Source organism: Prionailurus bengalensis, chromosome C1, assembly GCF_016509475.1.
Source record: "Prionailurus bengalensis isolate Pbe53 chromosome C1, Fcat_Pben_1.1_paternal_pri, whole genome shotgun sequence".
Classification (NCBI taxonomy): domain Eukaryota; kingdom Metazoa; phylum Chordata; class Mammalia; order Carnivora; family Felidae; genus Prionailurus; species Prionailurus bengalensis.
The window spans coordinates 133,351,956-133,365,073 of record NC_057345.1 but is presented as its reverse complement, the minus strand read 5'-3'; the positions used below and the strand labels follow the sequence as shown (position 1 = coordinate 133,365,073).

Sequence of the window (13,118 nt, the reverse complement as noted above, 5' to 3'; positions counted from 1 at the left end):
CAAGAAACTATATTGAAAAAATGTGATATAAAAAATGTATGAGTTCATAGAAAATGTGGGATCAGTCTCTCTCTGTCTCTGTCTCTCTTTCACACACACACACACACACACACACACACCCTCTTAATTTGCATAGTGTTTCCCAAACCATGATTTCATTTGCCTGCTATGATAATCATGTGAAGTAGACCCTATTATGATCCAACTTTTTCAAATGTGAAAGAAGATTCTCACTGAAATTCAGTATTTTACTCAGGTTGAGATAACTAATAAATGGCACACAAAAAACTTAAGAGTTTGGCCTCTAAATTTAATAATTTCTCCATTACATGATGTTATTTTTCACAGAGAAAACTCGAGGGAGAAGCCAGAGTTTGGACTTGAAGCCTTTTGTTGGGTGAAAAAGAGGTGGTTTGCTCTCCAGATGATGACACTGTATACAGAAAATTTCAGAGATTGCAAAATTTTGGAGTATTTTAGGGAGGCGAAGTGAAAGATGACTCTGAAAAGAGTAAAAGTACTGAAAATAACTTGTAAATATTAATTAAGTTTCGGTTAGATGATAAAATCAGGTCACAGAGTTTGGTTTTGTTGTTGCCAAAATTAAAAATGACTATGATTTTGAGAGTAGTCATTGAGTGAAAGTGATATTTGTAAAACCTATTCTGAGAATGGGTTGATGGTGGAAAAAGATAAATCCTAGACTATAGAAGAAAGTAGAAATCAGTCAGGAGTTAAAACACACCGGACATTCATTCAACAATTGTATATTGAGCCAGGTAGTGTACTAGGTGTGAACTAGATGTTTGTGATTTTCAGGGAGAGATGGAGAGAAGTTTATCAAAGAGCATGTGTGATATGCATCCAAGTGTGTTCATGGAATGGTATAAGTAACAACAGCAATAGGAGTGTTAGAGTATGAAAGTCATGACAAATAATTGCCGAAGTATGTCTAGGTGAGAGGAATTCTGGTCTGCTTTCGCAGGATCTTGTTTGCCTCTACTTCACAGTTAGTGGGGTCACCGAGACCTTGGGGAAAACAGCCCAGCGGTGTTGGGAGCGGAGGCTGGAGGGAGAAGAAATTGGGAATAATGCAGGCATAGTGTATATTTTGAAGAAGTTTAAGAACTAAAAAAAAAAATAGGAAAGGATGCCATTTGCAAGAATGTTCAATCAGCAAAATTAACCTTATTCTTGAGTGTAGGCTAAGAAAATTGAATGAGTTATTGGCAGAGGATTTAGAACCATTGGAAAGACAGAAATGGGAAATGCGGCTAAGTGGCAAATCTTTGTAGGACTCAGAAAGTGGGAAGTGATAAAGTATAAGGTGGAGAGGTTAACTTTGCGAGGAGGGTAGATGCTTGTCCTAAGATATGATGATATAGTGATAAGGGCAGATATCTGACTGTATCTGCCATTATAGAAGAAAAATTTTTATTCCTTCCCAAAATGTGCTTTCACAATTATCTTTAGTCCAAAAAGACATTGGGTGAGGCTTAATATCTTTTTAACCACTATTTTATTTTAGTGAACAGAGTAAGATGTTTATATATAAAAATAATTTTAACATTCAAAACAATACAGACAAGTCACATTGTCCTTGCATTATCCTAGAAGGCTTGTTTGTAAAATGAGGCTCAGTTTGAAAAATGAAGCCTATTTCAACTAATTGGGTAAAGCTTATAAAAAATTTAAAAATATAAAAACTCTTTTCCTGTGTTTATATGTTTTAAATCCTTCTAACGATAGAGTCTTTCTTTCTTGTAATTAATTGCTATATTTTAAGTTCTGCTACCTTGTTCAGGTCACCTAAAATTACTGGGAGTGTTCTGAATATGCGTTACTGAACATTGCAGTCATGTTCTAAGACTACCATGCTCATTTAAATTTTGAAGCATGTTTGTACTCGTTTGAAATTCCTCACATGCTCCCCTGTCATCTCTGTCCTTCTCTCGGATCTACCAAATCCTAATGATTTAGTAACTAAAGAGATAATTCCAGATATATCAGGTAGCTTCCGACCCTGCTCCTTGCTATATCCAGATTATGGTTTCGTGTTGTGGAATGTTTTGAATGTGTAAGGTTTTGTGAGATGAAATATTTAATGCAACATTGACATATTCTTAGGGATTCATGTAGTCTCTATTATCACATTCTTCTTGTGACACAGATCAGTGCGGAGAAGTGGTGATCAGGTTGAGTCTTTTCTTCATTTAAAAGATGGACTAAAGGAGCCTCATGGGATATACACACCTTTATTGCACAAATGATAATTGGAAATCAAAGATGGATTATTCCCTAAAGCAACAGTACACTAAATACCCATATTGCCTGGTTTCTGGGATAATTTCAGTTAAGGCAGACATTGCTATTTCTTAAACTGCCCCATCTTCTAGAAAGACAACAACAAAATTCTGAATTTTTAGTATAGTTTTCCAACTGGAGTATCCCAGCATTAGTCAAAGGGGTTTGGAATACTGATTCCCTCAATTTGATGTTAATTCCCAAGACCTGGGGCAATGTCTGCAGAAAATTTCTGCTATTCTGTGTAACTTGCAAATGTTATCATTTTTTTAATGTGCTTTGATATGACAATTTGGGAAGAACTGGTTAGGATACAATCCATCCGTTTACCAGCTGTCTTACCAGTGTTACTCAATAGTGATAGAAGCTAAGAAAAGAGTATGCTAAAGACAAGGAAGACTATGGTGGCTAGTCTATAAAGAAACTACTTAACTCGTTCTTTATTCCAAACATTTTTTTTTTTGTCCCTGCATGTTACCACTGGGAAGAAGCTAATAGTTTTGTATGTTGCTTTTGAAAAATTCAAACTTTTTTCCTGTTTTCTCAAAATCTGTAAGTGGCAGATCCTCTTTTGTGAACACCATATGTGCACTTCATTCCTTCTATCTTGTTTATCTGTTACCTGACAATTTTAGGAATGAAAAACATACTTTGATTAGAGCCAAAACATGTATCACTTTAAAAATATTGCTTTTAATAGGAACTACTGAGTCATCTTCAGTTTCTATAAAATTTCTAAAGTCTCCCAGGTTTGAGGTGTTATTTCTGTGGGCTATTTCTGGAATTTTTACAGAGAGATCTAAATATATCTGGCCTAAACACTACTTTGACATTCATGCAAAGATGCATTTTCCCAAAATTTTTAAGAATCAGCCAATTAATTTTAAAAAGGACTGCATTATGACTGTTGTTGGTCATAGAAATTTATAGCCTTTCAAAATGAATTTATATTTTTCAAGTTTATTATTTATTTATTTATTTATTTATTTATTTATTTATTTATTTATTTTTTCAACGTTTTTTATTTATTTTTGGGACAGAGAGAGACAGAGCATGAACGGGGGAGGGGCAGAGAGAGAGGGAGACACAGAATCGGAAACAGGCTCCAGGCTCTGAGCCATCAGCCCAGAGCCCAACGCGGGTCTCGAACCCACGGACCGCAAGATCGTGACCTGGCTGAAGTCGGACGCTTAACCGACTGTGCCACCCAGGCGCCCCTCAAGTTTATTTTTAAAGTGAATTTATGTTAACCTTATAAATTTAAGATTTAATACTAGAAACTCTCACTGAAGAGTTTTACTTTTATTCATAAAGTTTGGACTTAAATTTGTGTATTTTTATTTTGATTATATATGTGTGTGTATGCGTATATATATATGTGTGTGTGTGTGTGTATATATATATATATATATATATATATACACATGGAAATGTTTATTTTTTTTAAATAATGACATTCAAGTTACAGAGACATGTTACAGTAAGAGGAGTTGTGTATTTTGAAGTGACAGGTATTTGACAAAACTAATAGCTTTGTATGGCACTGATTGTATAAATACAAATGAAAAAACACAAGGAAACCATTTAGTGACAATATTTCATCTAGTGAAGCAACATCATAACAATTTATTTACATCCCCCACATGCAAAAGGTTGAAAGCTATTTTAGCATCAAACAAAATCACATATACCTATAATTCATTTTGAGAAGATATTCCGAAACATATCTTACTTTTGGCAAGTACAGCCTTTTTTTTTTTTTTTTTTTCCTTTTGGGACTTGCAGTGTAAAAAGGATGTTATGAGATAGAAGTGTTTACTAAAAGGCAACTCACCTTCTTGGAACATTCTTTACTTAACTATGATAAAGCAAACACTTTGTTAATGTTTGCCAGGAAAAATGCTAAAAGCTTTGGATATAATCCCTACAACAACCTGATGAAGCATAAAGAAGGTACATAATTTGTTCAACTTCTTATTTATAAGTGATGGGACCAAGAATCTGCTCCAGAGTCTATTAACAACTCCACTCTGCTGCATTTATTTACATGATTAACACATGTTGAATTCCAATTCTGAGCCTGCATCTCACAAAACTCACAAAGCTCAGTGTTATGCTGTCAGTAACTTTTGACATTCATAACAAGCCTACAAGGTAAACTCAGGTGATCGTATTATTTGCACATGAGAAAACTAATGCTTAGTTGATTTAATAAATTAGCATCCCATGGGTATTAACATGGCTGTGATTAAATTCTAAGTGTGCCTGACTGTAGAATCTGGGCTGTTGTAATAATCAGTGTCAGATTAACATATGATTGCAGTCATATGGTATGACAGTACTCTGGATTTAGGGGAGCTGGGCAAGATTAAGAATCATCATGGGGAATTTGGAGAGTGCCTATTGAAGAAGTCTAGATAGGATTTGGGAATTAGCAACCTGAAATTTAGATATAGCAGTGTGCTATTTGGATGTTTGATGATGATTTGGAATTAGTGAGCTTCAAGAAAGGCTTGACATTCCTACCTAAGTGTATTAAAAACACAAAGGGTGATCATATAATGTACTCTTATCATCAGTAGGGGAAATCAATGAGTAAACTGTTTATGATAGCCTTTGCACTCCTTAGTAAATTCTACTGTATTATAACTGCTCAGTAAATATTTTTTAAACAAAAGAACCCATATATAAATAAGCACATAACTAGCTTTTCTTCATAGAGAACAGATTAAAATGAAGTATTTTTTGGGTTGACACAACTTTATTAAATTCTACTAAAATATTTTTGTTCATGTTACCTGATTTGATTATAACAAGAGCTCTGCCAAGAAGTTGCCATTGTCCATATTTCATAGTTGAGGAAATTGAGACTTACAGGGTTTAAGTACCTTGGCCACTTAATCTCAAGATAAGAGATAGATCAGTGACTCAAATGAACTCTCAGACTTTAAATCTACGCCATTTTAAGGTTGAAAAGAAAATCTGTGTCTTCAATGCATTATTAAAGATAATTTTCTATCCTATGCAATTTGAAGAATTAGGTGTTTAATCACATGGGCTGATGTTGGTGTCTCTGAGAGTCAGAGCTGCCTTCTCTTAGTATTTACTATAGTTTTGTAAATTAAGGGTAATAATTTCATTTTCAATATTTATTTTTGAGAGAGAGGGCATGAGCAGGGGAAGGTCAGAGAAAGAGGGGAGAGAGGGTACCAAGCAGGCTCTATGCTGTCAGCGCAGAGCTGGATGAGGGACTCGAAACCACAAACCATGAGCCCAAACCAAGAGTGGGTCATTTAAGTGACTGAGCCACCCAGGCGCCCCCAAGTAAATAATTTCTTGTGCTTAATAGTTTTACTATTGGTGCCAAGCTAACCCATTTTTGCCTTTTTTTCAGGTCCCGAAGAAGTAGATATCAAGTGCCCCTTGAATCACATCGCTTGCCTTGGTGCCAACAAATGCATTCATTTATCCCGACTATGCAATGGTGTCTTGGACTGCTCAGATGGGTATGATGAAGGGCTGCACTGTCAGGGTGAGTCTGTCTGTGGAATGATGCAACCACAATATTCAATTTTTCATAGTTTAATGAAAGTTGAAAGAGAACCTATGCCCTGCCTTTCCTTTCGCCCATACCCGTATCAGTTATTGAGAAAGGAAGTTTTATATTGCCAGACACAATATGCATTTCTACCCTGCAACTGTTGTGCTTTATTTAAAAATGCCATTAGAAGAAGAAATACATTTGGGCTTTGAAGTTGGACTCTGAAACAATTACAGATTTCATAGGAAACAGTACTTTTGAGCAAAAGACAAATAAGAAGTCTTTGTCACATAGTGTCATAAGCTTATTTCTTTGAACATTTGCTTAAACAAAGAGTATTTCAAGTAAAATTTCTATAACCAAATATTTCAGTATGATGTGTTTATAGGAATTTTTCCTTAATATTACCTCCATGAAGTTATACACACTTTCTTGTAATATTCTTTCTTTTTTTTTCTTAAAGAAAATTTTTTTACATTTATTTGTTTTTGAGAGACAGAGAGAGAGCACAAGTCGGAGAGGGGCAGAGAGAGAAGGAGACACAGAATCCAAATCAGGCTCCAGGCTCTGAGCTGTCAGCACAGAGCCCGAAGAGGGGCTCAAACTCAAAAACCTTGAGATCATGACCTGAGCCGAAGTCAGACGCTTAACCAACTGAGCCACCCAGGCGCCCCTATTCTTTCTTTTTAAAAAAATCAATATCTATGTTCTAGAGCAGTCATAGTTTTACTTCTATATTAATGATGGGATGAAGAAATAATTAAGATCTCAAAGTTAACAAAAAGTTAATCAGTAGTGGCACATTCTCATAAAACTGGTAGGAGAAATGAAATGTGGAAAAAAAAAAAAAGAAAAAGAAAAACTTGAGGATTAAGGACCCAAATCTGGAAACAGAATTGAGGTATCAGTCAAGTAAATTTGGGTCCAAGGTGAAGCCAGGAAAGAAACCACTGAATCAGACATCTCTCAGATTTCTACCAGCTGAGCATAACAAAAAGGATATACATTGAAGCTAAGATGCCAAAGGGTAAGTAACTTGTCCTTTGTGTAGAGGTCACTAAGACAATAAGGCATAGAAGGAGCTATAGAAATCTGGAGATGCATGTCTGATCTCTGACCAGAGTCACACAAACTAATTATTGCCATGTGCAAAAACGATCTAGGTCACCAAAAGTCCCAGTTTTGCAGGAGGCACTCTATATGTGAGCAAATTGTTCAAAGTCAGCTACTGCTTTTTAAAACATTGTGTAGTCAGCAATGTACAGGCTGAACAAAACTTGTTTGAAGACTGGTTTCCAGTCTCCTGCTGAACTGAATGAAGGAACTGGATTTAATACCAGAGATGGAGAGATACACTGGAAAAAAGAGTAAATCTTAGAAAGGTAGTCCTTTCTAAGGACCAGTTCTAACATTGGTGAGAATGTTGAGAGACCACAGATGAACTGAGTCACTAGGTCTTTCTATCATCCAAGAAGGGAATTACTTGGCTCTGTGGACAGATTCATATTAAGAAGTTAAAGGTCTTCCTTCTTTGGCTGAGTTTCATTTCGTAGCCTGAATTCTGCAGGGTCATAGAAAGAGCCAGAAGATTGTTAGTTTTAGTTATGAACACATGTGTAACAGTAATTAAGAAGAAACTTTTTTAATTTAAAGACTTTGTGACATGTATTCTTTTTGTATAATTGGATATTAAAAAGAATGATATTAGCAGGAAAAGTAAAGTATGGAATTATATTATGATAGGAGTCAAAGAGTTTAATTTTCTTTTCAGAAATTAATTATATTTTCTATAGCCTAATTCTATCCACTTCAGTTGTAATTCAGGCTTCCTATTACATGAAAAAAAAAAAAAACTTTCAGATAGGCATGTGTGACTAAGCTTCTAAAAGAGCGAAATCAACACATTGCCAGATCCTTCCACAGAAGCGGTTACACAAATTGGAATATCTCAAACATATCTCAGTGCTGTGAATCACATGAAAATATTTCTGAATTCTCTAATAAAATTTAGAATTGTGCTCCAAAGCACAACTTTATAAGGAATATGTTAATAGTAAAACAGGGGATTCAAGTAAATACAAACTATTGGAATAAAAACAGTATTAAATTTATTCTGATCTTTGAAAAAGCTGAATGTATACTTTAGACTGAGACATTTAGAGTATATAGCTGTTTATGTTTCAGTCGTTTCTGTTCTAATACAGGTCTCTAACAGTTCCAACTTTCACATCTTTGTCATTAGTGATAATTTTTTTTTTCATTTTGTCAGTAGGAGGCTGATTGTGCAATTTTGGCCTTTTGAATATTTCTGGATTTCACCAGAAAAAAAAGTGTTTTATAATGCCTAAGTAATTTGTTGTGACATGAGTTGGACTTAGAAATAGCAAGAAGTGTAAGTGGATTTATGCTTGCTATTTACCTTACTAAAGGGTGTATCTTCAACCTTTCTCCTAATTTTAAGTCACAAGCAATGAAAAATTGTTTTCTGATGAGTTAATTAGGCATCAGACTGTCAAGTTTCTGAAGAACTTTCTCATCTATAGACACATAATAAAGAAGAAACCAGATTAATTCAAACATGGCATTGATTTTTAAAGATGCTTTTCTTTTGCAGAACAGTTTTGCCCAAATCACTTTCTCCCTCTAATTCCATTTCTCTTTTTGTTGCGTTCTAAGCACATACTCTAAATTAATTATTTATACATGAAGCCAAAGACATGAATCAAAGATGGGTATGTCTTTTTTTGTCTAATAAAGGATCCAAAACACACTCAGTGGTATATTTGTATCCTTTATGAAAATTAATAAGGGGAAAAGTTTAACAATTTGGAGGTGATGTTCTGGTCTTGGAAATGGTTTTGTATCAACCGAGTTGTTTTCTGAATGTTTCCTAGAAAAAAATCAATTTCTTCCTGGTGAGGGTAATGAAAAGATATCTATTATTAATGATTTTCTATAACACTGGTATTTTAATCTCCATAATTTAGCTTCATTTGAAGAAAGAAATATGGATTTTTTATATGGGTGTATTTATATATAGGAATGTGCTTGTAAAACTTTTACAATGAGAGTGCTCAAAATCACCACATCGAATTTTAGAGAATTTCATCTCTTCCTACATAGTATTTCGTACTGGTAATAATATCACTATATCTAAATTGCATGAGCAATAAAAACACAATCTATACAGTATAAGCTTTCTCAGTACAGGATACTTCCACAAAAATCCCAAAACCAGGCACAGAAGGGAACAAATTCAACTAATAGATATCAGATTGACTGAACTATATCAAAACGCTATTTTAAAATTTGCCAATCTTAAGGTAATTATGTTAATATTTCAAGTGGCCATGCACAGGAGAGGCCCTCTTTTTGTTCACAGTCCTAGTTAGAGTGCATTTGCAGTGCAAAATGACCAAACATTTCAACGTACAAGGGAACAACAGTTTCTGTGACACTATCTGCTTTTACACGATTCAAAGAATATGGGAACTCTTCCTGTTCCTAAAAAAAGAGATTCTGTCTTCTGTGTCTCAATAAAACGTGATTATGTAATCTATGTGATTGTTTTCCAGCAAACATCCCAATGTCCTTTTAAATTTGAGAAGATAAAGTGTGCGAGGAGTTTACTAAAACTGATTAGGGAATGGAACCCGCTGACATCTGAAAAGCTCACCACCCAAACATACAAATATGCACACATAAACACATACTGTTCTTTTTTTATTTCTCTCTTCTATTCTGAACCTGTTCCTACATAATTCTGAATGTATAATATATTCACTTAGTGTATTTGATATGAAGCTTAAGGAAGAATAAGATTCTCTTGTATATCGCCCAACTCCTTAAATAATGCATATTCAGAATTCTTAACATTCCATTTTTTTTTACTTGCCAGTTAGAATAGAATTTTCTTAATATGTGGAATTATAATTTTCTCCATCCACCCACAATCTATTCTAATGTATTTATTTTGGATTCCATAATTCTAATGTATTTATTTGAACACCTTTTGGATACTAATACTACTTTATATTTAAAAATTTACACAGCTTTTTCTTTTATATTACTATTCTTAAAAATCTTAGGAGAAAGTACTTAAAAACCCTGAAAGTAATTTACAAATTAGAGCCTTCTCAAAATGGACTGAGGTAAATTGAAAATCTTATTATCTGTAATGAGTCACCACAGGAAAATTAGTAATCCATAACACTTAAATCTCATATATTCTAATTATTCAGAAATTAATCCAGATCAATTAATTAGGTGTCATTAATAGATTTGACAAAATTAAGTGTAATAAATTTAGTTAAAAATGTTAAGAATTCTTAGCTCAAATGTTCAGGATTATATTTTTCATACTTTAAGAGAAGAAATGTTTTATCTTGGGTGATGTTTTGTTAGTCATTACAACACTGGTGTCAGATGGACACAGGATTAACTTGTACCCAGAAGGAAGGAAAGAAAGAGGTTGCTGAAGCTGAGGAAGAAGGCAAATAAATTTGGAGCACTTCATTGTTGTTTTTACTTACACTTTATTGTGTCAGTGAATCTTACCTATTCCCATTTTAAAAGTTCCTACTGAAAAATATTTCCAATCTCTTTTCTAAATTAAATGGGCCTATCATACTAGAGAAGGGAATTTCGGCATGCAGAATCTAAAAGCAAAGGTACAGAGGAGAGGTACAATTGCAAGCAATGTTAGAGGAAGTACATCTGTCAGCAACATAAAGCTTAAGGCACATGGAGGGAAACTTCACCAGTGTGTTTTCAACTCACTTGAAACATTGATGAGCTGAGAGCTAGAAAACAAACAGCTGTAATTACCCAGGAGGAACAGGGTTTGTGTGCTCAGACCACTTTTGATTGTGAAAGTTTGTGCAACTTAAAAATAGATCCTGCTGTATTCTTTTCTTTGTCTTGAGTTGTGCTAAGGTGATCAGGTAGTCTCAAATCTTTTTCAAGTGTAAGCATTTTCTAAGCAATTAGTTTCAGTAATTGAGTTAGTTTAGTGAAAGGCTATGAGCCTTACCACTGGTTGATTTCAGGGCCAAATTAATGTGTTTTAGAAACAGCAATAATTCTTAGCAAGTGTAGGACTTCTGCAAGTGTATCATCCTTTTGTAAAGCCATTATAGATATTGTCTGTATTGACAAATGACATCTGTATGAAAATTAGGATGGTATACTTGAAGACAATTCTAAATATATGTATGTGTATATATGTATGTGTATTATATATATATATATATAAATGTATATTCATTTTCAGTCTTAGTTTTATAAATTCTGTTTAATTAGAAATAGATTGTTGTACAGATATCTGACTTCTTAACACTGATTTATTCGAAGTGATTGCTTAACTAATCCTGCTCAAGAGACTTGGAGTCCAAATTTCTACTGGTTGTTTGAATAAGTCAACTTCTAGCAACAGCTAACTAGCTGAATGACTACCTGTGGGAAAAATATGATTAATTTGGCTCTATATCATAGCTCAGAATGTGGAAGGATAATCTAAAGTAGTTTATTGTTTGCTTGAAGTGAATCTTTTTGTAGTGTATTTCCATCTTTGATTAGTGTTAATATTCTATTAATTCGTGTTCTCTGGCCTCAAACAGACTTATTTTTAAGAATAACTGCAGGGGCGCCTGGGTGGCGCAGTCGGTTAAGCGTCCGACTTCAGCCAGGTCACGATCTCGCGGTCCGGGAGTTCGAGCCCCGCGTCGGGCTCTGGGCTGATGGCTCAGAGCCTGGAGCCTGTTTCCGATTCTGTGTCTCCCTCTCTCTCTGCCCCTCCCCCGTTCATGCTCTGTTTCTCTCTGTCCCAAAAATAAATAAACGTTGAAAAAAAAATTTAAAAAAAGAATAACTGCAGGGGCGCCTGGGTGGCTCAGTCGGTTGAGCCTCCGACTTCGGCTCAGGTCACGATCTCGTGGTCCGTGAGTTCGAGCCCCGCATCGGGCTCTGGGCTGATGGCTCAGAGCCTGGAGTCTGTTTCCGATTCTGTGTCTCCCTCTCTCTCTGACCCTCCCCCGTTCATGCTCTGTCTCTCTCTGTCTCAAAAAATAAATAAAGGTTAAAAAAATATTTTTTTAAAAAAAGAATAACTGCAAACAAGATTTTGAAAAATTAAAAATGTCAGATAAGCATACTAATAGCTTAAAAATGATTGAACATTGAAGGATCTGTCTTAAAGATATTCTTTATTAAAACATCATCTCAGAATCTGTATCTTTCTTCTTGATAGATGGTGGTTTAAAACTAACTTACCATCCAAATTTTCTGATATAGTCTTTTTTTGTGGCAAGAATCCTGGCACATTATGGACTTTTAATTGCTGCTGAATTATACTCTATTTCCAGTTGATTTTGGTTTTAAATAGATGCAAGTCAAAACCACATATCCGCAACATACACTCTACTAGATTATTTATTCTGTTTGTTAGCTTAACATCTGTAGGAGAAGAAGTAGCAATTGCTTTGGTATAGAGATTTACTACTTAGTTGGAAACAACTCCTGTTATGCCTGTTACTGAGACATGCCAACCTCTTACATAGAAGGGCTGTGCAAAACCACAAAAAAAAAAAAAGCCAGAGAACTCACCTTTACCAACTCTACCACCAGTAATCACTCCCCAACAGAAGAGACTTGTTAATAATTCTACCAATTTTGGGATTGTTAATTTATATGAATATTCATGGACACTGGGACTCATCTATCTGGATTTCTCCCTCACAGTTCTCTTCCTGATATGATGGAAAACAAAGAATAGTTTGTAAGAAATAATAATGAGTATGAGGCCAAAATGAACTTTTTAAAAGTGCCAAAAGAAGCACAGTAAGGTTTTCCCTATATTTAATTCATTAATTCACTTCAGTAAACTTTTCTTGAGCACAGACATCATTCTAAACACTTACCTAAGCACTGAAGATGTAGAAAATCTTATTTTCTGCCTTCGTGGAATTCACATGTCGTAATGGAGGTATGTAAAAATTGATAAGGAAGAATAAAACAAAGAGCATCTAATTCTACTCGAGGTGATGCAAGAAAATTCCCCTGAGATAGCTGATGGTTGACCTGCATCTCACTCTAGGAGTTTGATAGGCAAATGAGGGAAGGAAGAACACTTCAAAAGTCAAGAACTATATGTAAAGTGATACAAGTGCATAAGAAAACATTGTACACTCCAGAGAACTCTAAAGTTCTTTGATAAGTTTCATGCAGAGGGTTCTGAGTGGTGAGGGATGCGTTTGAAGCTTTAAAAAAAAAGTTC

At 34.7% G+C, this 13,118-nt stretch overlaps 1 protein-coding gene across 1 annotated transcript in view; it reads left to right on the top strand.

The window, feature by feature from the left end:
* Positions 1 to 13,118, top strand: part of LRP1B (LDL receptor related protein 1B) — a 1,901,338-nt gene that overhangs the window by 672,549 nt on the left and 1,215,671 nt on the right. The window contains exon 3 of the mRNA XM_043576625.1: positions 5,699 to 5,836. Coding sequence (XP_043432560.1) covers positions 5,699 to 5,836 — 138 coding nt within the window. The remainder of the gene's footprint in view (positions 1 to 5,698; positions 5,837 to 13,118) is intronic.